This window comes from Rhodnius prolixus, unplaced genomic scaffold, assembly GCF_049639745.1.
Source record: "Rhodnius prolixus isolate KJV_2025 unplaced genomic scaffold, Rpr scaffold_2, whole genome shotgun sequence".
Classification (NCBI taxonomy): domain Eukaryota; kingdom Metazoa; phylum Arthropoda; class Insecta; order Hemiptera; family Reduviidae; genus Rhodnius; species Rhodnius prolixus.
This window is the reverse complement of record NW_027411592.1, coordinates 55,379,271-55,405,243: the sequence shown is the minus strand read 5'-3', so window position 1 is coordinate 55,405,243 and position 25,973 is coordinate 55,379,271. Positions and strand designations below refer to the sequence as shown.

Genomic DNA, 25,973 nt, shown 5'->3' with positions numbered 1-25,973 from the left:
TAAGACCGGGAATCGAACCCAGTACTACAATTCATATCAGCATCGCAGGTCTCGGCTATCGTGGCGCCTGGTTAAAGAGTACTTCCAAAACTAGCAGACAATGAGTAAGATCAAGCACGTCATGAAATTATAGTATATGAACATAAAAATAAAGAACTTTTATCTAGTCTTTACCTAAGAATTATATCTTAATAAAGAATCTAGCAAAGATGTCGAATACTTCCCTTTTTTATGAATTGCTATATCCAAAACTAGTCAATCTAGTGTGTATGATCGAGCCCTGGCATAGAAATAAAGTCTTAGATCGTAAGAATAAGTAAATTCACTTAACTTCTGATAAAACTGGCAATGATTTTTCATTTCTTTCCTTTTTTATGAACTGCTACTTCCTAAACAAGCCGACCTAATATGTATGATCAGCCCTGTCATGAAATTAGCGTTAGAATGAACAAATAGGTAACTTTTAGTAAAACTGGCCTAGGTTTTCGATTTCTTATATTATATTTAAGAAAGTGTACATCCAAAACAAGGCGGCTCAAATGTGTATCATCAAGTCCTGGCTGGATATAAGAATGTTTGAACTAAAAGTACGGAGCTTTTAGTAAAACTAACAAAGATTTTACATTCACTTCTTTTTTAGGAACTGCTTCCTCCAAAACAAGCCGACCTAATGCCCTGGCATTATCTTCGAAAGATAGAACCAAAAATTCAGAACTTTTAGTGAAACTATCCTAGATTTTCCATTTCTTACCTTTATTATGCGGGGCTTTTTCAAAAACAACCCGAACTAATTTGTATGATTAAGTCCTGGTAGAAATTAGAATGTTAGCACAAAAAATTACTTAACTTTTGGTAAAACTGGCAATGATTTTACATTTCTTCCCTTTTCTATGAACTGCTACTTCCCTAATACAAGCTGGCCTAATGAGTATTATCAACCCCTGCATGAAATTTGTATGTTAGAACCTAATAATAAAGAACTTTTAGTGAAGCTACCGAGATTTTCCATTTTTTCTTGTTTATTATTAACAGCTAATTCCAAAAGAAGCCGACCTAATGTTTATGATCAAGTCCTGGCATGAAAATTAGAATGGTAAAACTAATAGTACAGAACTTTCAGCGAAACTAGCCAAGATTTGCCATTTTTCTCTTTTTTTCTGCAGTTCTACATCGCAAAATAGCCGAACTATTAGGTTTTATCCAGCCCTGGCATTAGAATAGAATTCTAGAGATATAAAATAATGATTATCTGGAAAAACTAGTACAAAATTTCCATATTTCCTTTAGTTTAGGCCTCTACAACCAAAACTATTAGACGTAATCCACTCCAGGCATATAAAGAGAATGTTAGAAGGAGAAAAAAAAGTAATTCATGTAAAACTAGCAATGATTTTCCATTTTTTCATTTTTCTGAACTTCTATTTTCAAAACTTATCGACCTAGTGATATGTATGACCAATCCCAGGCTGAAAAACAGAATTCTAGAACTAAAAAAGAAGGACTTTTTCGTAAAACTAATGAACATTTTTCCACTTTACCCTTTTTTAAGAACTTCAACATCCATAACTATCTGACCAAGTGTGCAGAATCTAGCCCAGACATAACAATAGAATGTCAGTGGCAGCAAATTGGCTAATTTCAGTAAATGTGGTATTTTCTATTTTCCCATTTTTTTCTGAACGTCTAAACTCAATGCTCACAAACCTCGTAATGCATTATCCATGTTTTGCGTAATAATAGAATGAAGAAATAAGGAATTCATAGTAAATCTAGAGATTACATTCTAATTTTTCACTTTTTTCAGAACCTCCACATTCTAAACTAGGAGATAAAAGGTGTATCTTTCAATCCAGGCATAGACATAGAATGTTAGAAAGAAAAACTAAGGAATTTCCAGTAAAACAAGGGAAGATTTTCAATTTTACCTTTTTTTCAGAAGTTCAGCTTCGAAAACAAACAAACTAATGTGTATGGTCAAGCCCTAACGTAAGAAATCTTAGAAACAAAAAATAATGAATTTCTAGTAAATTTTTGACAATTGATTAAATAATTTTTTAAAAATATACTTAGCTTTTGTTTACTCCAAGCAATGTTTTCGTAACTTGTACTTACGTTTCAATCAGGAAGCAGAGTGTTCTGAATATGTATTCGATTTAACTTGGAAATGACAGAAGAATATTACCCTGGCTTACAGTATGACTGCCTCTGTGTAGGACCTCCAGGATCAGGAAAGACATTGCTAATTAGAACCCTACAGTCTAGGGGTTCGGTAGATTATAACACGAGTTCTGGTCCTACTTGCGGTACAAGTATTAAAAGGATATTTATAGGAGATAAGTGATTTGTTTTTTACGATTATTATACACTTCTGCATAAAAGTAACCATAGATTACTAACATATTTTAATCATTTTTTGTTTATCTATAACTTTTAATTTTGCAAGATATAAAACAAAGAAATGGATGAATGTTTTAAAAAAAGAAAAGTATTTTTAACACCTATGATGAATTATGCAAACGAGTTCTATTTGCTTATTGCATTTTCCTAATTCTTAAATTTTTCTTCAGTCAAATTAATTCTTTCGTTTCTCTACTTTTTATAGAAATGTTTTCTGTAATATCATCTTACGCGAAACTAGTTTCTATTGTTTCCAGTTGTATTTTCATGATTTAACCAATTAATTTAATGCAGGTTTTGTTTTCTGATTTCTAACAGCATGGTTTTAAATATTTACTAAACGATAATTCGTTTTTATTATAGTTAAAAATTCTTAAATGCTAATTCTTAACAGTTTTTATGGAATCAGTTTTCATTTTTGAAAATTATATTTTTAAATTTAATTAAATTATTTAACTATTACTTATGCTCACATAATTAATTAACAAATTTGACTGATATAAGACCAAAGACAATTTGTGAAGTTGGAGGTGGTATGGCACCGTTATGGAACCATTTCTATCGTGGAGTGAAAAAATTAATGTTCGTTGTGGATACCAGCAACTTGTGTCAGATTTCAGCAGCAGGCGTCTTACTTTATTCACTACTTTCTGAACCACAATTAAGAAATTCCAAGGTATGGCAAATTTGAAAATATAATCATATTTGGGAACCTTAATTTACTCCTTTGACGATATAATTGCTTTGAGGGCAACATTTTCCAATGACCTATTTACAAGTTATTTTTTAGATTCTTATCGTACTAGCCAAAATGGATGCCTCCTACAGGCAGATGAGGAATGAAGCACTACTTATGTTGCAAATGAAAAGACTTAAGAAAGAGGTGTGCTATTAAACAGTAAATAAGGGTTTACAGGGATCTAACTATTGCCCAACAATCTTCCTTCTTAGCTTTTTATCCGGAGAAACTGAACAATTTGGTTGAATCCAATCATTGGTTGGTTCCGATTTTGGATTCATCAATCGGACATGAATTCTCGCTAAATTAGCTAGGAGAAAAAGTTACTTTGGAACCTATCTTATATTTGAACTTTATAAAAAGAGCTTAAACTTCTACTCGATATAATTTTGTACCTTGCAGGTAGCGCAAGATATTGCTATAATCCAAGCCAGCTCATATTCCAAAGAAGGTATTGACGAGATTAAAAAGTGGTTACAATGAACAAATCGCTCTTAATAATTAAAGAAATACTCAAGAAATGGTGGAAGTCGCGATAAAATTGCAAATTTGCATTCAATTTAATTATCTTAATTAATTTATGGATCAATAACGATTTTATTACCACTTTTATGAATAATTTATTTTGCAACACTTTGCAAAAAAAAAATCCAGCAGTTCCAAGAAAGTTATTTGTTTACACTAATCTTTAGGAAAAATATGGTACTTTCCGTTTATTTGTCTATTAATTTTACTTTTGCCTGCCCTCCATTACGTTGAGACCATATAGATTTTCAATTTTGAGGCCCTGTTGAGGCAAAAAAAAAAAAGAAGAGAGCAGTTTCTATAAAATAGTCTGTGGAAAATCTACAAAAAAAATCTCAATTTAAAAAATTGCTGGAAATTCTACTTTACAAAAAGGATTTATAACTTAATCAACTAGATGTAACTATAAACCAGGAAAGTTAAATAAACATAGAACACCAGATTTTGTTTTATCAATTATATAAATGTACTTACTTTTTGTACACACAAAGAATAAATGGAATTTACATCAAATTTTATCAATTCTAATACCTAAATTTCGAATTAAGATTATTATAAAATTAAAACGAACATAAAAAAAAATTATTTAGAATATATCGACAATGGTAGATTAACTATAAATTTTCTTTTTAAATAAAGAAAAGTGATTACCTATTTTTTCAAGCAGGACTTAACGTCCAACATCCGATTAGGTGTTTTGGACGGGGCGGAAATACATACTTCATTACTAATTTTATTTTTTTTCTATCAAATAAAAAAATCGCTACTCGCAGGACTTGAACTGAGCATCTCCCACTTACAAATCCACGTTCGTGACCACTACTCCAACACCCGTCCCCCTAATTTTCTTAATATAACTACAATCCATTAATTTTACAAAAAAAAAATGTCCAAATGACATCCCGTAAATAATAAATAGTGGTTGTTCCCTACCACAATTATTCCATTCTTATATTTTAAAAACGTCAAAAATTTTAATTTCGTCTCATACGATATTTGTATAATATAAGGATTAATGAATTGAATATTTGAATTTTTCTTTTAAAACTAGATTAAATTTTGTGTATTCCTTTACAATTTTACTAAGCAATAATTTTGTTTTATGTTTGATAGGATAAAGGGAATATTTTTCCATATACTTGTAACAATATTAATTAATTTATCAATTCGTTAGAGATATAAGAAAGATTGAGGTCTCTGAAAAATAAAACTCACTTGCAGTGAGTAAATTTTCAAGTATATATAAAAATTATTTATAAATTATTTTCTATAAAATTACATTCAAAATCATATTTACATAATGGTATGTTTACATAATTTAATTATTGGCAATTTAGTGAATAAAATTAAAATTTTGAAACAAAATAAGAATTCTATTTGATTATTTTATAGGACTTTTATTTTATCAGCGAATATCTTTAGTACAGTTCGCTCTGTAATTACAGGATTTAGATTAAATAAATTATTATTTCGAATGGTCATTTTATATGAAAAAAAAGCATCTTGCGGAAATTCAAGAATTTAACGGAAGCATTCAAGTTAAACTGCTATCAATTTACATTTCTATGATTTCGGTTGAAACGAAAAAAATTAACTCGAGCGCCATTTATGTCATTTCTATCAACAGCAACTTCATATAGTCACACTGGCATTAAATTTGGGAGAAAAATCACTACAGCATGAACTATGAATAGAATCTTAATGTTTTCCGTTATTGAATAAATATCTCAAGATGGTATCTACTCATGGACTTCAGTTTCTAACTGTTGGACAAAACAACGAAGGGGTAAAGGACTATCCTTATAGGGGGGAACTGGAGGAAGTGAATTGCCAACAAGTCTCGAGAATGTGCAACTGTGGTGGCAGAAAACTGAGCAACGAAAACACGGCTGATTCAAGTCAGGAAAAAGCCTCCTTTAAAAGGAAAATTCCGTCGGTTTGTACATTGTGGCCAACCTTTTTGCTGCCTACTAGCCACAGTAACTAAGTTCCCTGCTTTGTCGACGGACTTAAGCCATCAATCACCACCTTGACAGCTTTGCAAGGATATGGTGGACCTGAACCATTTCTACTTGTTTTAAAGTGAACAATTTTTCAATTTGAATCCTGGACATCTATGGAGGAATGGCGATCTTAGGGGGGGGGGGGTATCTAAATTGGATTGAATTGTATCAGAATGTGCAAGTATCTAAAAAAAAAAATGATTACGTTATGACAAAATTAACATTAATTTTGGGGTGAATAGTATTATCGTTAGAAAATGAGAAATATCCCTTCAAGCTTCATCTTGGGTTTAACTGGCTACTTTAGCACTATTGTTTAGACGAACTTCAATGAGGTATTCCTAAATAAAGGGCATCAGAAAGAAGTTTTACAGATCCTATGTATACAACGAAAGTTAGTAGATTCGTAATTAGCACTTCTTTAATTCTCCTAAATTTCTGCAAAAGGCAATTTGTTTTTTATCAGATAATACATACACACACACAAATGCTTAAAAAAACCCACCATTCCACTTTTTTTTTAAAAAAAATCATTTTAAAAGCTTATTATTTGAGCCATTTTTGACTAAAGTTAACCGGACAAATTAAACCAGTAATTCCTCCTACAGCCAAAAAACAAAGCAAAAAAATCATAATTTTAACAGATTTATAAAATAACTAGTTCTTTTCCATATTTGCTTTATTATGTAAACATTCCCTCAATAATGTTCTTGTTAAATATTATAAGAACAAATTACCTACATTTTGGTTATTTTTTTCAATTTTTAAAAAAGCTTTTTCATATATATATAATATATGTCATAATATACAAACGAAAGTAGGACTTTTTTTCTTTTGTATACAGTCAGCAGTGTTAGTTACAATAAAAAAATAAAAAATAAAAAAAGAAGAAAATGATTTAATAAAATAATAATAAATTTAGCGAAGTACTTCCTTTGCTCTCGAGCCGTCAAGTGACTGTTATACTTACCAGAAGCAAATAATAATTAATAAACTTTACGAATAATATAGATTTATTATAATATTACTGCCGTCTAAACATTGCATAAGATAGCTAGGCTGTAATTAGTATATTTACTGAACTAGTACTAGACGATAAGATTATCAAGGGTTGATTTGTGTGGGTTTTAGTGGAAGGTGGGGATAATTTTTCTTTTTTGGAAGCAAGTATCATTCTACTCAGCAGCTTCTATTTTCTTCTTTTCAGCTGATGTTATATTTCCGTTGGCGGTGTTTTCAGCAGCCGCTGCAGACGTATCCTTAGTTGCACTACCACCTTTTCCTTTAGCTACTGTTTGCTTTTCTTCAACAGGACTTTCTGGTGATCCTTCATCGTTGTTTGCATTAGCATTGCCAGGGTTAGTAGCGCCACCTTCTTTGTCGCTATGCTTGAATCTATCGTAGCGTTCACCTTCCTTTGATTCCTCATCGTCGTCATCATCCAAATTTTTCATACCATCCTCTTCCTCCTTGTTCAAAAAAAAAAAAAAAAAAGAAAATATGCTTTATACATACCATCAGCTAAAATAACTGGATAGAAAGTTGAAATATAGTATGTGTATATATTTTCTTAAAACTCTAATTATTTACACTGGGGTCAACTATTTATGCCAGAGTTCATCAATAGTTAGTTGTTCTAGCTTGGATTTTTCCCACCCAAGCAACTTAAACGAACTACTCTCTCGTCACAAAGTGAAATGAAAATTTTGCATTCAGAACAACTCCCAAAATGATCAAAAAATAAATAATTAAAAAAAAGGTTACCATCTGCAGAATTATTAATCCCAACCTCTGAAAAATATTACTTGCCTTGGAACAAGCAGGTGTCAGTGAATATACTGTATAAACCATAGAAATGTTCCTTCTAAAGTTCTTTGTAACCGAAGGTAGTTAAGAAAGATTTAAGACCAGGAAAACCTATAGCGATTAGCGGAGTTATATTAGCCAAGGTGTGAGATCGCTTCGGATGAAAAAGGTATTTCGTACATGTTGCGAAAATTCTTGAAGCGTTATGCTAAGGTACTAGTTATCGGCAAAAAATTAAAAAAAAAGTGTCTTTCTATATGGGTTGAAGATGAAAGATGTGTATTTAGCCAGAGTAGTCGCTCAAATATCTGATGCTTAGAAGGAGTCACAGATAAAAAAAACAAGGGAAAAAAGTTAAGTTAAGTTAAGTCCAAAATGTTAAATTCTATACTTCCGAACTCAACGGATCTTTGTTTTCGAACTTTAAAAAAAGAGTCGCACATTCAGCACAAAAACTGTTATCCACAGACACTGATTTCTGGAGAAGTTGTAGACTCTCCTGGCTACAGAGTTTGTAAGGAAGAAATTTGGAATCAGGAGGGGAAAAAATGAATACCTTTCTCAAAAATCTAGACAGCCGTCGACTTCAGTGGTTTGGTGATAGATAGATGGCCTTAAAAGGCTCTTATATTCGTACCCCGAGAAGGAAGAAAGACATGAAGGCAGAGAAGAAAGTAGACAGCGAACTTAAGGGTACGAAGAGAGGAAGGTAGGAACCAGGAACAGTATTCTGAGGGAAGACGTTTTATTCTAAATTTTAGAATCCATTATTTCATTCACTGACTTCCAAATTTAATAATTTAATAAAAAAGTTGGGCATTTCTCACGCACTTCATTTTAATAAAATAAATTTCACCATAAATCAGTTTTAAGGGGTTATAGGCAGTCAGAAATTTGAAAAAATCGTTTTTATTTTTTTATTTTTTATATTAAAGTATAGTATCTCAGGAATGTTGTCCTAAAATTTCAAGTCGATCCGAGCAAAATTGTAAGAGTGAAAGTGTTTACAAGCCCCGACCGTTCGAATTACCATCGCTGAGCACCGAGCTCAACTTGCTACGCGGGAGGCAAGAATCCTACGTAGTCAGCAGAAATCGGAAAACTTGGACATTTTGGAAGACATGGAGGACTTATTTTATGGGCCTGGAATCGATGACACTGTGTAAGTTGAAAAAAAGATTATCCAAGTTTTATTCGCAAACCTTTAACCGCTGAAAACTTTAAACGCGTTTTTTTCAAAACTACGTTTTCAAAGTCGGTGGACACGATATCTCAAAATCTACTGCACCGAACTTTTTGAAATTTTACGTATTTCTTTTACACATATTAAAATCGTACTTGGACGAAGGATTTTTTTTTTCAATGAATAGAACTTGTTTTACAAACATAAAATGGTCAATTTTTTTAAGTGAAAATCGTGAATCAAACTTAAAAGTTGTCCCAAAAATTCAATTTTTTTCTAAATCCTTCGGTCAAGTACGAGATAAAGTCATCTACTAACGAAATCTTTTCGAAATTTTGATTTCAGATGACCCAGTCTCAAGATATCATGTCCACGAGAGGGTTGCATTTTTTTGACGTGTTGCATTAAAATTTTCGCCATTAGTACAATTATTATTAATTTGTAACGAAAAAATTACAATAAGTTCTTTAAACATGGACTGATATGACGCAAAAGTTCCCGAATAAAAAAGTAAACACGTTTTTCCCCCCCAAAAAAAATTGAAAAAATGACTTTTTTGGCGTTCTCTGACTGCCTATAACCCCTTAAACTGTTTACTTCTCAGAAATAAGACGAGACCAAACCTTCTTACCTACTCAAGATTTTTAACATAAAAATAAAATAAAGATTAAAAACTTACCGCTGACCAAGACTTATCTTCAGCTTCTTTTTTAGTAGACGCTTCCGTTACTGATTTATCTTCTTCCTTTTCCTCTGCCTTTATTCCTGCACTATCTTCCGTATCGTCTTTAACTGAGCTTTCATCTTTACTTGTGGTTTTCTTCTCTTTCTCCTGTAAAAATAAAAAAATAAAAACTATCTTAAGATATTAAATTAGAAAAAGGTGAAAATGCAATTAGAAAGAACAACATCCGACCGTGCCTAGCAGGAAACATCTGGAATTCCCCTGAAGTTATTTAAATTTCTTACATAGCAGTCCCGAAAAATTTTCACGTTAATAAATTATGACGAATTTCTTCATTTATCTTCAACATATGAAAAGAATGGGGAAAAAAAACATTTCCAAAATTCATGGCTAACTTTTTTTGATTCAGGGAAAATCAAAACAGGTATTACAGGTGAAAATTCAGATTAGAATACAATCACCTGTTGACTACTATCTGAAGGTAGAAGAGAGCATCGAATATAGGAAAGAATAAATGACTAAATTTTAATGATGTTACCCTGAGCTTTTCCCTTTCTTTATGCAATTTCACAGCCTTTCTTCGCAAGTTACGGTCATCCCTGCTTCTGATATATCTTTGAAGATGCGTCCTTGAGCGACAATGAACAGTAAGCGCTCTTTCCTTATCATCCAGGCGTGGCAAGTATATTTTGCACAATTCACAGAAATATACTTCCATCAGCTTACAAAATTCTGAACCTTTAAACACAAAAATGATCATCAATATCTTTACAAAACCAATTGCTGTAAGAGAATTACATTGCAAACTTATCCTGTGATTGAATGAGTTCAAATCCATTTGAGAATACATAAGTTTCAGTGAAAATAGGTATGAATTAAGTATATAAAATTTATTATTAGAAGGAATAAATCGAGGAAATGTGTCAGAAATTAACCCAACTACATTCAGCATTTCAGCAAGAAGGAGAGCAAACCTACATAATATGACAACCCTTGCCCACACTATTCACATAATACCATCCTAAAATCAAATGAATTGGAGATCGAAATTCTGGCTCACCTACCTGATTTTCCAAATTTTTCGCCAACTGAATATTACTTTTTCATGCAACTGGATAACTAACTTTCTTACGGATATAACATAATTATGAAATTAAAAAAATAATCTTTTTTTTAAATATAAAAAGGGCGGAACTCAAAACGTGTATTTCGGTAAAAATTTGATACGTTAGCAATAAGTTCCACTTACTAGAGTAAATCGAAGTAATCAACTCCCAACTTACCTAACTTAATCTCCTTCTTTTCTTTCTTTTTTTCTTTGGATCCATCTTTACTTTTCTCCTTCACTTCATCTGTCTTATCTTCCGCGGCTTCATTATCAGATTTTTCTACTTCAGAATCTGTAACAAGAGGCATGAAAACTTGAGAAAATTCCCTTACCTTACTTAAAAAAAACTATTATTCGTTTCATTAATCAAAGAGATAATATTAGTAACAACACATATTAGTTACATACCGTCTCCTGAACCAACAGCATCTAATACCATGAAGTTATTCGTATCCAAATTGATATCTTCATCAAGATCCTTAGCTCCAGGAGGTTTGGAAAGCCTTTCCATGCGAGCCTTACGCTATAAAAATGAAATAAAAAAAAAATTATAATAAGAAATTTACGCCTCCAAATATTGTATACCCAATACAATCATTGGAAGTAAACAGGAATCTCTGCGACATAACTGTTTCATTCTATTATCATGTGAATCTAGTTTTGAATTAGACTTCTTCTTGCTACTCGTAACAAGAAGTAATTGCGTTTTCGCAGATTTTTAGTTATAACTTTTCACTGTAAATAACCTTCTTGAAATTCCATGAAAAAAAGAATAAAGATAATTTATAAAATGATAACTCAAAATTGGAAGATCGACGAAATTCGAATTAGTTATTTCGACTCCATCGACAAGCCACATTGCTGAGTAACAAGTACAACACTTACCGTCTACAGCTAATTATCACTACCGCCTTCGGTCAAACATCTTAAATTACGTCTTTAATTTGTTTTTGTAAATTCTACTTTTGTTACTTCTACGCTTTAACAAGTAGTCTTTCAGAACAAATAAATTTGCTTTCTTTCGCCTTCTATTACTTCACTTAGTGAGAAACTCGCACATGAAATTTATTTACTATATTCATTAACTTAATTCTACACACCTTTATATGTTGTAATTCACAAAGATGTACTTCATACGCCCACGACGATTTGTAACCAACTCTACACACACGACAGTAAGGGGCTTGAAATTCTCTCATTTTCTAAATAACAAAAACAAATCTTTAGAACAAAAATTTACATGAAAGAATTATCACAATAATAAATAAATAAATAAAAAATACCTTATGTGAAGCTGAATTCTGATGTTGAGATTTTAATGTTCTGTAATTTAATTTACAAACATTACAGAAAACAGTTCGCAAACGCATGTTTAATGATTTTGCTTCTTCATCTAGAACTTTCTGCATCTTTCGTTGTTCTAGTCTCATCGTTGCAAAAGTTTTGCGCAATTTTATAGATAAAGTACTCATCGCTGTTAAATGTTTTGTACTACCCAAATGACGAGAATATTCCTGTTGTATTAAAATCGACAATTTATTTAAAAAAGTATTAAATTATATAGTGTCAATTGCCATTAACTTATTGTAATCTCTTTTTTATTTACCTTAAATGTGACACAAGCAAAATGACAATGTGGGCATTTTAGTTTAATGTATGGTTGTCCTAAGAAGTTCGTTAGAGTGGTTTTTTGTTCACTATCTTCTTTATCTTCGCCTCCAGATTCTTCTTTGCCATCCTGAGAAAAGAGAAAACTTTTAAGCTTAAATCTTTTATTGAAATTACAAATCAGGTATTGAAATTAATCAAGAACCTTTCAATAAATTCAAAAGTTAGGTAATTTTATTCCAATCTTACTTCGTTTTTTTTAGCTTCCTTGGACTCTGATGAAACTGTCTTAGTTTTACTCTTTTTCACGGTTTTCTTGACCATCACTTTTTTCTTTTTCTTGATAACCTTTTTAGGACTGGTTGCAGGGTCGTCCTTGGTACTTTCTTTCTCATTTTTCTCCTTACCCTCTTTATCTTCTCCATCTTCAGCGGCACCTTCATCATCAGCTGCTTTTTCTCCTCCTTCATCTTCTCCACCTTTAGCAGTTACATAATAATACAAAATTTTAACTGATTTTTCGAATTCACAGATTCAAAGACAAAAATCTTTATCCCAAAGAGGCTTATATTAATACATTTACAGCTTTTTGGAACGTAATTTAAAGAGAATTGAATATAGCAGCAATTGGTATCGCCCCAAAGGAGTTTTTATTTTATAAATTGGAGTAAATAAAATACGACAAAAAATAAAAGTTCTACCACAGTGTTTTGTGATTCATCCCAACATTTGTATTTTTATGCAAATATGCACCCACTACCATTCACCAAGTTAATACTTCATTGCTCGCTAATGTACAGTATGATGATCTATTTACATGTTCTGACATGTATTAATCAAGTCGTACTGGGGGCTGCTTCAAACCCAGACTTCTCACTTAAGAGTTCAGCCGGCATGAAATGAACATTCGAAGCCCTCTCTGTCTCTGTTGGCGATACTTTATTTTTCAGACAGGAAAGTCCACTTGAAAGGTAAGCTAAACTTTTTGCTCTTTCTAAAAATGAAACTAATGTAGAATAGCAGCAACTGGTTTTTTTTTTTTCAAAAATCTACTCCTATTCACTTAAATGAATTGAAGTAGCACTATCCGGAGGTGTGCTACGTGAGAGAAGTATAATCGGCGAAGAGGTTACATTTGTTGTGATCACAGTCAGCTGACTGACTGTAAGGCACCACATGGTCTGTCTGCCTTCTTGATTAAGATTTGACTATATGGTAATCATTTGTCCCAATTTTTTTAAAATACAACAGCAGTGACTTTAACTGATATCAAAATATCTTATAACCAAAATCACCCAGAAAACAACGCAACTCACGTGCCCAACCTGGCTCAACCATCCTCTGCCAAATCTATTTCTTTCATAACAAAGCCTTGCAGAAATGGCCAACAAATTATTTAGTTTCTGTAAGAACTTCAGGTACACGACATATTACAACACAAAGAGAAACTATTTACCCGAAAATCAAAGACAGAACCCAACGTAAAGTACTAATCTAACTTAATGTAGAACGACTTACACTCAACTACGAGTACAATGACTGTACAGGCTTAGTAACATTTGGAGAATGTCGCTAAAACAAATTTAAATTTCATATTGAAGAAGATAGGTTGATAACTCAACAAGCAGCTAGTTCTGAGGATATCTCACTTCTACAATCAACAAGATCCAACTAGTTAACTGGACGTTAAATCTCGCTATGTAATTGGCCATTAATTACTTATCTTAACGATGTCGAGTAAATTTTAAATTTGACAGAAATTACTTCTAAATCCTATTCAACACTGAATACCAAGTGGAGAAAAGTGTTACGCATATCCAAAAATACATTGCGATTTCATTTCTTAATTTAGGCAAAATCCAAATGAAGAATTGGTCGACCGCTCCTTTTATTTTTACTTTTAGAACATTTATTTGTGCTTATCTTCATTATTTTCTGGATATAACAATAAATCCAGGACGGAGGGGGAAATGAAATGAGTTTTTAAAAGATCATCAATGACATTTCACAACGATGGCTTGCCTTAAAAATGCTTCGGGAATTTGAACTCTAATATGGATTTACTCACTTTCTTAAAAATCATTTAAACAAAAAAAGAAGCGAGAGATTTAAAGCAATACCTTCAACTTCCCCTTCTTCAAATTCAACAGGTTCTTTAGAAATTTCTAATTCTTTAGATTCCGCTCCATCGGATGCTTTCTTTTCTTCCCCCTCATCCTCTTCTTCGTCTTCTTCCTCCTCCTCTTCTTCTTCACCTTCTTCACTGGTTTCAACTTCAATTATTTCTTCATCTTCTTCATCACCTTCTTCAGCATCCTAGTCCAAATTGGGGAAAAAAATCTCTCAGTAAAGGAAACAAATTGACATTTTTAAATTCTACATTTGACTAAGAACACAGATCCGACAAAAATTGTCTGTCGGATTAGACACACTAGCTCACAAACAAAAAAACTAGGAAGAATTTGGAACTCTACGAAATATGAAGTTCGGGGGACTCTCCTCATTGGAATCGAAAGAAAGTTTAGATTTCACTCCTAAAGTAACCCACTTAAATTTTTTAAAACTCTTAAAGACTTCAGCGAAGGGCTGAGAAAAGTGGATTGCTACAAGTATAAGAAGACTGGGATGATTTGGAAGTCCTAGATTCGGGCACAACTATGGTACGTTCCTCTCTAAGAAAAATATCCACCATTTATCTGGGACACATCAGAGGATGTTACCGTATTAAAAACTGCTAGTTTCTCTTCCAACCGACTGTGGGTACCTAATTACCCTGTCACACTAATAAACCTGGTATCCCACACATTATTACCTCCACGTCGCCCGAAAATCATAAGGAAGCTTTTCTAATGTTTTACTTATATATATGTGAAATTTAAAAATAAATAAATACCTTATCGTCCTCTTCATCTCCATCCTGATTATCATCCGAGTCTCTCTTCTTCCTTTCAGAAGTTCTCCCTGAATACCTACTGAGAATCATAAACGCATGTACATTTTTTTTTTTTTTTACTATAAGTGAACATTCTTTTCTGGAAAAGCTTTTTTAGTGAAAGAAAATAAGTTCAAAAATATTACCTGATGGAAGAAAATAAAGCAACAAAAATCTAAAGGTTAATGAAAATTATTTCCCACATAAATTTTGCAACTAGTAATTCTATTCGATAGATATTCGCAAAATTTCCCTTTGTTTTTTTACTCACCACAATCATAGAGGGTAATAATTATCAAAAACCAACCTTCATTTGATCATATTGTTTTTTTTAAAAAAAATGAGACGTTTGATCAGCAGCTCGGTCAAATTAAGGCAAAATAACAAAAATTCTCAAAAGACAAAGAAAAATAAAAACACATAAGGACGGAAACAGACTTTTAAAAACTGATTTTTAGGTGTAGGCAGTCAAATCGTTTTCATAACCCTTTCAGTGAGATAAAATTTCTCAGCTGGCTGCATGTTTTCAATTTTACTCTTTGCCCAGCATCATCAACCCTAAAATGAGCGAGCTGGTGGTTTTCTTTATCTTTATTTATTCAACTTATAATTTGATTTTATCCCGTAGTGATCCTGACGTTCAAAATTCTTTTACACTAGATTCATTTATTTATTTTTGTAATTGCAATATGCTTTTCTTGCAAGAAAATTCATCGTACTTCGTTCTTTTCTAGTTAATTTTTATCCAAACAAAAGAAAAATGAAAACCTTTAGTTTTTTTTTATAATAATTATATTTAAAGCATGATTTGCACATTGGCTTCATTTCAAAGCTTCATTTTAGCAGTCCCACGACACCTACACCAAGAGAATGATAAAAATTTGTACTCCGTACCAGCATTTTTAACAGCTTAATCATTCGATTTGAATGGCTAAGGGAAGTAATTAATTATTTTTCCACATTTATTAAATTTAATACGTTTATTTAGTTCCCCTTTCTTTGAAGGATTCTGTTTCTATTAAATTTTTGAAGGCTGTCATTTAAGGGACTAAATAACTTCTTCTTTTTACATTTTTTCCTGAATATTCTTTCATTATTATACAAATTTAGTTATAATAGTTCATGGATATAGTTTTCTAGAAAATGGTCTTAAAAGAAAATAAGAAAAGCTAATGCTATTTATTGCTCATTAGCGTTTAAGCTCCAGGTAAAATTAGAAACTTGATTGAGCTTCGAAATCAATGAAGTATCTATTTCATCAAGAAAATTATTTTACAACCCTCATGCTTCTTTAAAGTTTTTTTCGGTACAGGTTTAGTTATTTTAGAAATTGGCTCAAAAAAAGAAATAAAAAATAAAATGGAGTTCATTTTGGAAACTAATTCTCCTTGTATTTGGAGAACGTGAAGAGTATGACCATGTCTCTGTTATTATCTTTCAACATCGCTACAGAAATTAGAGAGAAACAATTCATTCGGCCGTCTCCTCATTGTTTACTCGAGAAGTAAATATGTATCTCATAGGAAGTGATTTAAAATAAATTCGGCTTTCATTCCTTCTTATTGTTCCATAAGCTTTTTTGTTTTTGTTTTTTAAATATTAATTTACCTCTTAAGAAGCCTGTACTGCTTGAGTCTCCTAAGGTAGCTGGTGCGAGTGGTTAATCCTCTTCGCCTTAGATGGTACGCCGAGTCTGCTAGTAGTCTTTTTCTCGACAGATATGAGGCTGATGAGGAGTGCCTAAAAGCGGCCCCGGCACCCCTTGAAGATCGAAGACCCCTTCTACTAGCTCTGAACCCACCACCGCCTCCACGAGGGGATGAGAAAGATGGCTTGCGAAACGTTGGGTAATCATTTGAAGAGGGAGGCGCATGATGCGGAGGCCTGGATTCCCGTACCTCACGGTACGTTCCTTTCTCAGAAAGGTATCCACCACCAAGCGCTCCTCCGCCACTGTTACTCTTATCGTAAAAGCTGCCACTTCCTCCTCCAACTCTAGAAGAAGGGTAGTCGGCCCCACTGCTAGCTGAAAAGGTCCTATCGTGCGATCGGCGTCCTCCCTGTCGTCACATAATCTTATCTCAAATATTCGCCAAGAATTGTTGTTCCTCATCACATCCAATCATATTCATTTAGGAATCATGTTCCAATATTAATGGATTATTGTTCTGAACAACACATTAAAATACATATCATTGGACACAAATTAAAATATTGAAAATTTCACATTATCAGCAGCATAATTTGCATTAAATTATCTTTCTCATTATTTTTGTATTTTATCAACCAGTCAGTTTTTAATTACGCATTCGTACGTAAATTCTTTAGAGTATATAATCTGCTAAAATTCAACAATATCCTTTTGTACTGTCACCTATAAAAATCAATCATAATTACTCTTGTGATTAATATCATAGTATTATAATACGATCACTACGTAAACAAAATTGGAATTCTCTTAATAAATAGTCATCTATTAACAACAAAAAGAAGGCTTATTCCCTTTTAAAAGATATAAAAAAACTGGCATTCGTAGGACCGCCAATTTCAATTGCTATTCCATAAAATTCTTCTTCATGCTTTCTGGTAAATCAGCTTTGAAAGATGAAATTCGAAATTATTATCAAAGATAATTAAAAATTTTCATTAATATATTGTTCATTAATTCTGTTCGTAAAAAATGCAATGCATTTCTCAATCTTATTTTATTAAGGGTAAGTTTGCGTTTACTTCGTAGGGTATATTTTCTCCTTTCTAGGTTTTAATGGCCAATTTCTTCTTTCTATTACAATAAAACTATACATATTTCATTCTAATTTTTTTTTTAATTGTGGGAAAACTATGGTTTCTAAACTAAGGCACAAATTTCAGTGAATATGACAAAAATAATAGAATTTGTCTACTTTTTAATCAAAGTGTTAAATGAAACAAATAAATCCCTGAAAAGCTAGAACAAATTAAGATACGAGCTCTAAATAATTGAATTTATAAACTAAGTACAACGCATTGATATAAAATTCAGGAGATGTTGGTACTTATTAAAGTAAAATATCTAGTGATTTAGATGCCAAAATAGTCCATGACTTAAGACTGACTCGAGTTTCTTTTTTTTTTTAAAGGTTCCATTTTCGAACTTGGCTTGGAATTTAAAGTTTGTATGAGAAATTTGTAGTTATTGATTTATTTATTTTGATTTTGATTTATTTAGTAATTCATCTGACAAGTATTAATGGAAAATAATGCTTCAAAAACTGCCAATTTAGTGTAAAAGGATAGAATGTGAAAAGAGAGAAGATTAATGTCGTTTGCTTAAAAGAAATAAGTGATTTGTGGAATGCAGTGTGACAGGTAAGAGATTCGACTTAAAAATTTTTATGGGAAACAGAAAAATGTCATAAATGTTACTTGAAAATTAAGACATACGAATACGCGGAACTTATAGAGAAGGTACGTATATTTTGAAATGACACAGTCATCACAATCCTAATCGTATGGTTTGTATTAAAATGGGCATCTAAGGAAAAACAACGGTACTGTTCAAGAGTGGTGTTGGAATAGAAATATATTTAACCTCTTAGTCCCTCTTAAATATTCTAAACAGAATCTTATGATTGTTTGATTGTCATTGATTCAACTTTAAATTATCGAACGTTGTGTTCGCGCTGGGTACCGAAAATGTTTTGTCCACCAGCAGATATTAAATCAATGATGAATTGGTAGTCAAAGCTAGACATCGTTGATTTCAATCGTCATAAGCACACCTGTTTTCATGTTAATGGTTTTTCATTCCAAACTGGACAGAATTAAAGCAAGAATACAAGCGTTTTTAAGACGAAACAATTCAAATAGGTTTACTTTTTTGAGAAGTGTTAGTTTAAAGAAATTTTAAAGAAATGAAGGAGTCTGAAGCGATGTTAAAAGAATGCCCTGTTAATAATATCTTGTATGAGAGTTACATGTTGTCTTTTGTCAAGGAACAATCCCAGTAATGAATGTGATGTGCAGGAGTTGGGGATGCTAGTGAGCAAATATACTGAAGTAAGCACTGTTCTTTTTTTTTTAAAGTTTACAGTCTGAAGGATATGTTTAGATTGATTTTTATCCTCCAATCATCGACCAGAATTTACGATGTTTTTTTTTTTTTTTTTAAAAGAAGAGCATGGTGAAGGTAGGATCGAAATGGGCCATGGGCAGAAAGGATGTCGCATAGTCAGCGTAGGAGAATATTTTCTTTCTTGGAATAACATCCCACGGCAGGCACCTAACCTACACAATTGAGGTTTTGAGACGTATAAAGGTTTTGCAGGGTAGGATTGTTGTCTATATGCGAAACCCTGATACAATGAATGACCTTGGATTTAATTGGTTTACTCCCTTTGCCGAAACTATTTCCAAGGAAAGGTTGCCCTTGGGTGGGTAATGTATGTGCCTTGGTGTGCTTGTTTACGTGAATGTAAGTGTATTGTATAGTGAAAGTGCATGATGTACTGTGCTAGGTACCCCGTGGAATTGCAACACCCAAGAAGCTACATGCAGCAACAGCGACCCCCTACGGGAAGGAGAATATAGTAATATTCAGTTGCATTCGAAGGTAATCTTTAGTGCAAATATAATAAAAAATGGATACCAGGATACTATTTTAGAAACGTGCAGTTAATTATGTCATACAAATGTGCAATTGATCAATTTTATGGTAAACAATATCCGAATCTCTACTGAAGGAACCAACCGAAATGTACTGCTTCCATACGTTTCGTTTCTGGCAAACAAAACACAAAATAATAAAGCTATTTTGTTTTCCAAAGCATGCAGTGTTCATAAAATCGATATCAATATTAACTATAAACATTAAATTTAAGTTTATGTATCGCTGAAGCGATTACAATATAAAAATCCTAAGCTGACCTTTTAGTTAATATTTATTTTTATTTTTTAACCATAAAACAAGAAATATTATTTCGGTGGATCACAAAAAAATTGCACTTAAATTTTACAGTCTTTTAATGAATCCTGGCAAGTTTTGCTACTTACAGGAGTTAAAATAGCGGCTCCGCAGTAAAATTCTTGTTGATGCTTATTTCTAATAAACAGTATTAAATAAAAACATTTTCTTGGGAAAAAATTACGTCATAATAGTAGTAAAACTATGGATTAAATAAAACAACATTTTGTTCCTTCTTTTTTTTCACTAACATATACATATATTTGAAAAAAAACAGTGGCAGAACATTGAAAATAACAAAGCCAAAAACACCTGAAGAAGAAACTGCTGTCTTAGGATGTGTTATAAACCAATTGCCAAGGTCAGACGTTAGGACACAAAACATATTAGGTTTTGAGTTCATCAAGATGAGGTCATACGAGGAGCTTTGTGCCCTACAGACATTATTCTCTCATTAAGGTAGCACTATCCATCAAAGATATTCTGAACAGTAGAAGCTGCTTGGAAGGAAGCTGAATTCAAGCTCGAACTCCTAACTCCACGACAACTAAGGTAAACTTATTCTCTTTCACTAAACACCACAGATACTGCACACTATCATATTAAACTATCAATTAAATTTGGCGTACATCTGAAGGACAAATCATTAATCTCTTTTACAAAAGCATTAATTGTTTGACAAACAATTTACTAAAATGTCTTGATAAGTCCATACTATGAACATCACTTGCTTCATTTTCAGATAATTTACGTCAAGTGGAGCAGCATTTCATTTGTGATATACAAAAAAAAGTTTGGAACTAAGTGTGCACTTGCAAAGCACAGTTCAATGTAGCACGGCTCAGTTATATGATTCAGTTTTAGGCTTTCATAAAAGATCTAAAAGATAATCGAAAGATTTTGTGGTCGCGACAATGCTTGTAAACAATGCAATTTAGACCACCTCTGAAGTGCCACCTTATGTAGTGATCAATTGAAAGGTATGTAGCTTCTGAAAATTAGGGTTCATCGCATTCATTGGAGCTCTTTTTCTTCTACTGGTTGCGACGGACATCCAATAACTTCGCACTATTAAAAGTGGTCATTTCAAATAAGTGATTCTTAATAACTTCATAATATTTGAAGTATCCCATCATTGTGATCATTACTTTAACAGTAGCTCTTACCATATCACCATATCACGTTACCATATCTTTCATTCTTATTTCTTCATTATGTTTGATTGACTTAAAAAATATATTACTCATTTTTTAATTGCAATTGCCTTTTGAAACCACCGTAGCGGCAACAAAACAATAAATTAATGTTCAAACTTATAGAGTAATTCAAAACCTTACAATGATATAATTATTATTTGAAACTGTGAAAACTTTGAAGTTATTAACGAATACAATTTAAATAAACAATGCAATTTACTATAGATTATAAGCAATATGTTTAGTCATAAAAAATAGTTACCTTTGGATTTCGTTTCAAGATAAAAGAGCAAAAATATAGGACAAAAGTCAAGTAATCACAAAATAGTTATTCCTAATTAAAATAACAAAAAAGTGAGCACAAATGATTAAAATTAGGAATAACAATTAGTTATACCCGACCCTTGACGAATGGACGACATTCGATTTAAAGACATATTATTTGCTCCAAAATTTATCTATTATATCTTACGAAGGCTTATCTGTTCATATAAACCTGCGAATTATATCGGAGCTTAATTGCCACCTAAGAGAGCTGCTAGTTTCGGAAGGGCATCGAACAGCTCGACCACAGTAGGAATGATAGGACGACTTTGTAACGAAAAAAGAGAAGGAAACGTTCAATATTTTTTTACTGGTGTTTAGATTTCCTCTTTCACTTCATGGACAAAATTCCTCCATTTACATAATATTCTCCAATCCCTGGTAGAATGAATTGAAAGGAGTGTATTTAAATAAATGGCTATCGAACAATGAAGGGATTTAACATGAAACTTCACTAGAAAATAATTTCATATTTATTATTAACGCGCATGCTTACTCCTAAAAAATCATGAAACTAAGCGAAGCTACAACAGTTGTAAGAAATAACAAATAATATAGAAAAAAAATGGATACCAAGCTATTAATTTCGTTTAATGAAAAAGCTTCAAAGATTTTAATTATACGATTAAATTCTTCAACTCTCCAGTTATGATTTATCATCTTTTTTTGATAAAATTTGTATCCAAGCTTTAATAAACCTATCCATAACTCCAATTATGTTTGCCAAATGTTTCTAGCATTTTCTGCTTTACTTCTAAACTTTCTAGAACAAAAACCACCAGCCGAACTTGTAAAAGTTTTTTATTATCCTGTTTAAAAGGTCCTTCGAGATGGGTTAGACGTGGTCAAAGAATCTTGCTAAGATTATTTTCATTTTTGAAATAATTTAGGGCTATTGAAATTGATTCTACCTTTTCCCTATTAGAGGCACTTTCAACAAACTTTCTGTTAAATAATTCTTTGTTAAGATGCTGACGAGTAATAACTAGGTTCCGAAGATAAATGCTTTTCACTAGCACCTTCTAAACTAACAAACTGGCCGTGTTTCATCGAACTAACATGACTCAGTTAATTAGTTATTTTTTTTTTGCGATTAAGGAAAATTAAGCAAGATTCATTACTTTCATTAGAGTTTTTGATTCATTACTGGCATCAACCTTGAGTGAAAAGTTAAATTTGTTCTGGTGTTTAACCTTTCCTTATCGGAGAGCGGTGGCTAGTTAATATATAATAACACAAAAGAATTGCAAAATGTGTCGTTACTAAATAATTATTTCGCTCCCAATGGCTTCTAGCATCTTCTTTAAGATTATATTTCTTAGCGATGAGTTCTAATTCAATGGAGTTGAACATTATACCTCGCAAATCGTTTTAATTGCGCTAAAAAAGAAACAGAAATGCAAACAAAAACAAAAAAAACTTACAATATAAGAAGGTGAATCTCCTCTGACTCTCTTACGTGGAGGCTCTGGAGAGCTACCTCTTCCATACTCTCTACTGCTATATGAACTCATTTCCTTCCAAACAAAAAATAAATTTGAAATTATTTGTAGCAAATTACAAGTTTAATTTAAAATTTAATTAATGTAAACCTACGCTACTATTTTTTAACAGTGAACCTGGCCATTCTAGAATGGGCCAAAGAAAATAAAAAACATATGCATACAATTTTCAAAACAAACGCCTATTCACTCATAGAAAGAGAGGAAAAAATTGTAACATTTGGTGTTTTTAAACAGTATCTGTAGAATAAATACATAATCATTAAGAGTATAACGGATAGATAAATAAACAAAAGCTAAATTCTCCGATAAATTTGTCGCTTTGATTCCATAAACATCCGATCAACCCCATTTCTTCAAATTGGTAGGTTTATATTAATGTGATACTTATTGAAATTACATACAACTTACTGATACAGAACCTTGAGGGGTACTGAATGTTAGATCTCCCCAAAGGAACTCCCATTTCGAAACTATTATTAAAATTAAAAGAGAGTGTAAATATATAGAAAGATAAAATATACTTTTCGATGGGCAGGAAAAAAATATTCAAATTTCTTGCATTAACAAAACTGGATCACCAATAATTAGTACAGCCCATCAACACTTAATGAAAGAAATTAAGTTTTAAGTTAAACTAAGTGCTTTAAAATTCCCTAACCTAGCTCGTACAAACTTCTCTAGTCTGCCTTCTTTAATTACTGATAAAAAAAATTAAAATAAAAAATTAATGAGCTTTCTTTTTCTTTTAAAGCCTTTACAAGTGAACTTTGAGGAGTTCACATTTCAAAATAAACTTAAGATAGTTACAGTGTGTATTGATAACTTTACATCAAATTTTGACAATTTATGAATAAAATATATAGAATTGTCATAATTTTTATCGTCAAATTTTTTAAACAACTTTTTACTATTATAGAATCACATAGATAACTTTCTTTTTCGCATTATTATTCTTAAACAATTTAAAAATTACTTACAGGATATCGATTATAGGAATCTTCTCTTCTGCTGGAGTATCTTTCAGTAGCGCTATTACTACCTTAAAAAATACCCAAATGAAATTTTAAAAAAGTGTGAACTCCTAATAAGTTTTTGTAAAACATACTAGAAATTATAACGTACCAACATAGGATGATCTCGATCTTGACTCATAAGAAGATGACGGCGGAGAAGAAGGATAGTATCGGCTGCTGCCACCGCCACCTCCGCTCGAACTACTTACGGCCCGCGAACTGCTGAAAGAGCTTCCTCCGCGACCTCCTCTCCAGGACGAATCAACACCTCCTCCTCCACGATAGCTTGAGCTTCCACCACGATATCCACCTCGAGATCCTCCATAACCAGAGCTGAAGAGCATTATTTTTTGTTCATTTTTCGCAACTTCACAAACATGAACAATAATCCTTTTTTTTACTTTCTATTAGAGCTCGTAAGTATTGTATTGGACTGATTCTCGAGTTCGAGTTTTTACGATATCTACTTTATGAGGTACACTGAGATTGAAAAGGTTTTTCTTTTACATATTGGTGCATTCCCCATACTAAAATCGCTGAATTAACAAATTTGATATTTTGAGCTGACACCAGGATACATAACTCTTGAGATTTAAGTCAATATCAGCTAACCAGATGTAGCAATATTTAAGCAAAGTCCGTTCTTACGATTTTTCATAACTTGCTACACTTATGGCATAAAAATAGTTTTGCAGAAGCATTTTCCTTTCGATGAAGGGCACTTCTTAGAGGGACTTAGAGGGGATGATTGGATTTCCATTTGATGTATCATCTGTGAAACGCTACGACAGTTGTCCTTAATATTAAGGCCCACGAAACCCAATAACCAATTTGCGAAGCATTGCATTAATTGCAGATGTTATTATTACTAAATTCAAAACTGAAAATTAACTTATTAAGTTTGCAGCAAAAAATCTATTTCATAAACTTGACATCATCAATTTATTATAATTTTAATACCATTATGAGCTTTTACAACCATACATTTTTTTGCTTGTAAAAAACGCAGTTCGTCAAATGTTAAATTGGCCAAACACTAACACTAATGTCTAAGTACAATATAACTGCTTTAAACTTGAATAAAAGTAATTAAAAGCAAATAAATAGATAACATGAATATACATACCCTTTATAATAGCTCATGATCAATTTTCACACTAATTCAAAGCACTTTCTTAATAATGAATCACTAAATACAAGCGTCCATTAATACCGCAAGTAAGAAAAACTAATCAGTTGAAACTAACAACTTTAATATAAAATAAATTAAGCATTTAGATCCACTTTTATGCACTTGATATATTTTAACAAATCAAAGCAATAATCAAGCTGCACCCAAACATTCAAACGATCATTAGCTAACAAGATGGACGCTCAACAAACGACACCCAAGCTTTAAGGCACAGAAGCCTATAACCCTGAGATGAACAAATTGATATTCCAATGCTGATTAGATTTATTCACATCTGATGGGATCAATTTACTAATAATGAAAGTAAAAATTAAGACAAATTGATAATAATTAAATAAGAAATGTGTTGTAAACTATATTAAATATACTCAATTTGAACTTTATTTAAATAAATGTGATTATCGAAGCACTTTTGACCGTACCATGTTCGTGCGCCTCAAACTAAAAGAAGCTAAACTTAGGGGTGAGCGTTACCTGTGAAAGTATACATTAGTGATGGGCAGAACGAGTCCGCGTTTGGAGTCGTTGGATTTGAATCGGTTCCAGGGTTGGAATCGATTCCAACAACTCGTTCACTGATTCCAGTCTGTACTTACCCTATGCATTAGTACAAATGTCACGCATTGTAATTAAATAAATCATTAAAAGTTAGCTTTTCCAGTTAATAACAAAACTATATTTCTTTAACACACATTAAGTAGTTCCCTAATTTCCAATTGATCTGATAAATATAAAATTAACAACGTAACCAAATATTAACAAAAATAGGCTAGTCAAATATAAAAATTAAAGCAACTGCAGTTTTGTCGTTATCT

The 25,973-nt window shown here is 32.0% G+C and overlaps 2 protein-coding genes across 3 annotated transcripts; one reads left to right on the top strand and one right to left on the bottom strand.

The window, feature by feature from the left end:
* The first annotated feature begins 1,849 nt into the window (after positions 1 to 1,849).
* On the top strand, positions 1,850 to 3,750 carry LOC141450031 (ADP-ribosylation factor-like protein 16). The gene is made up of 5 exons (XM_074120031.1): positions 1,850 to 1,986; positions 2,124 to 2,322; positions 2,884 to 3,073; positions 3,188 to 3,280; positions 3,539 to 3,750. The coding sequence occupies exons 2-5, from the start codon at positions 2,165 to 2,167 to the stop codon at positions 3,617 to 3,619; spliced, it is 522 nt and encodes a 173-aa protein (XP_073976132.1). The 5' UTR covers positions 1,850 to 1,986; positions 2,124 to 2,164; the 3' UTR covers positions 3,620 to 3,750.
* Positions 3,751 to 5,524: 1,774 nt separating this feature from the next.
* On the bottom strand, positions 5,525 to 25,380 carry LOC141450026 (uncharacterized). Of its 2 annotated transcripts, none has more exons than XM_074120024.1 (16): positions 25,093 to 25,380; positions 24,076 to 24,299; positions 23,931 to 23,992; positions 22,873 to 22,965; positions 16,595 to 17,046; positions 14,948 to 15,026; positions 14,175 to 14,370; positions 12,304 to 12,533; positions 12,053 to 12,184; positions 11,730 to 11,960; positions 11,547 to 11,648; positions 10,855 to 10,969; positions 10,622 to 10,738; positions 9,877 to 10,076; positions 9,333 to 9,485; positions 5,525 to 7,133 (listed from the first exon to the last, which is right to left on the bottom strand). In XM_074120024.1, the coding sequence occupies exons 1-16, from the start codon at positions 25,107 to 25,109 to the stop codon at positions 6,840 to 6,842; spliced, it is 2,697 nt and encodes an 898-aa protein (XP_073976125.1). In that variant the 5' UTR covers positions 25,110 to 25,380; the 3' UTR covers positions 5,525 to 6,839. The 2 variants fall into 2 exon arrangements, with proteins under 2 accessions (XP_073976125.1, XP_073976126.1); XM_074120025.1 differs by having other exon boundaries at positions 14,948 to 15,023.
* Positions 25,381 to 25,973: the final 593 nt, after the last annotated feature.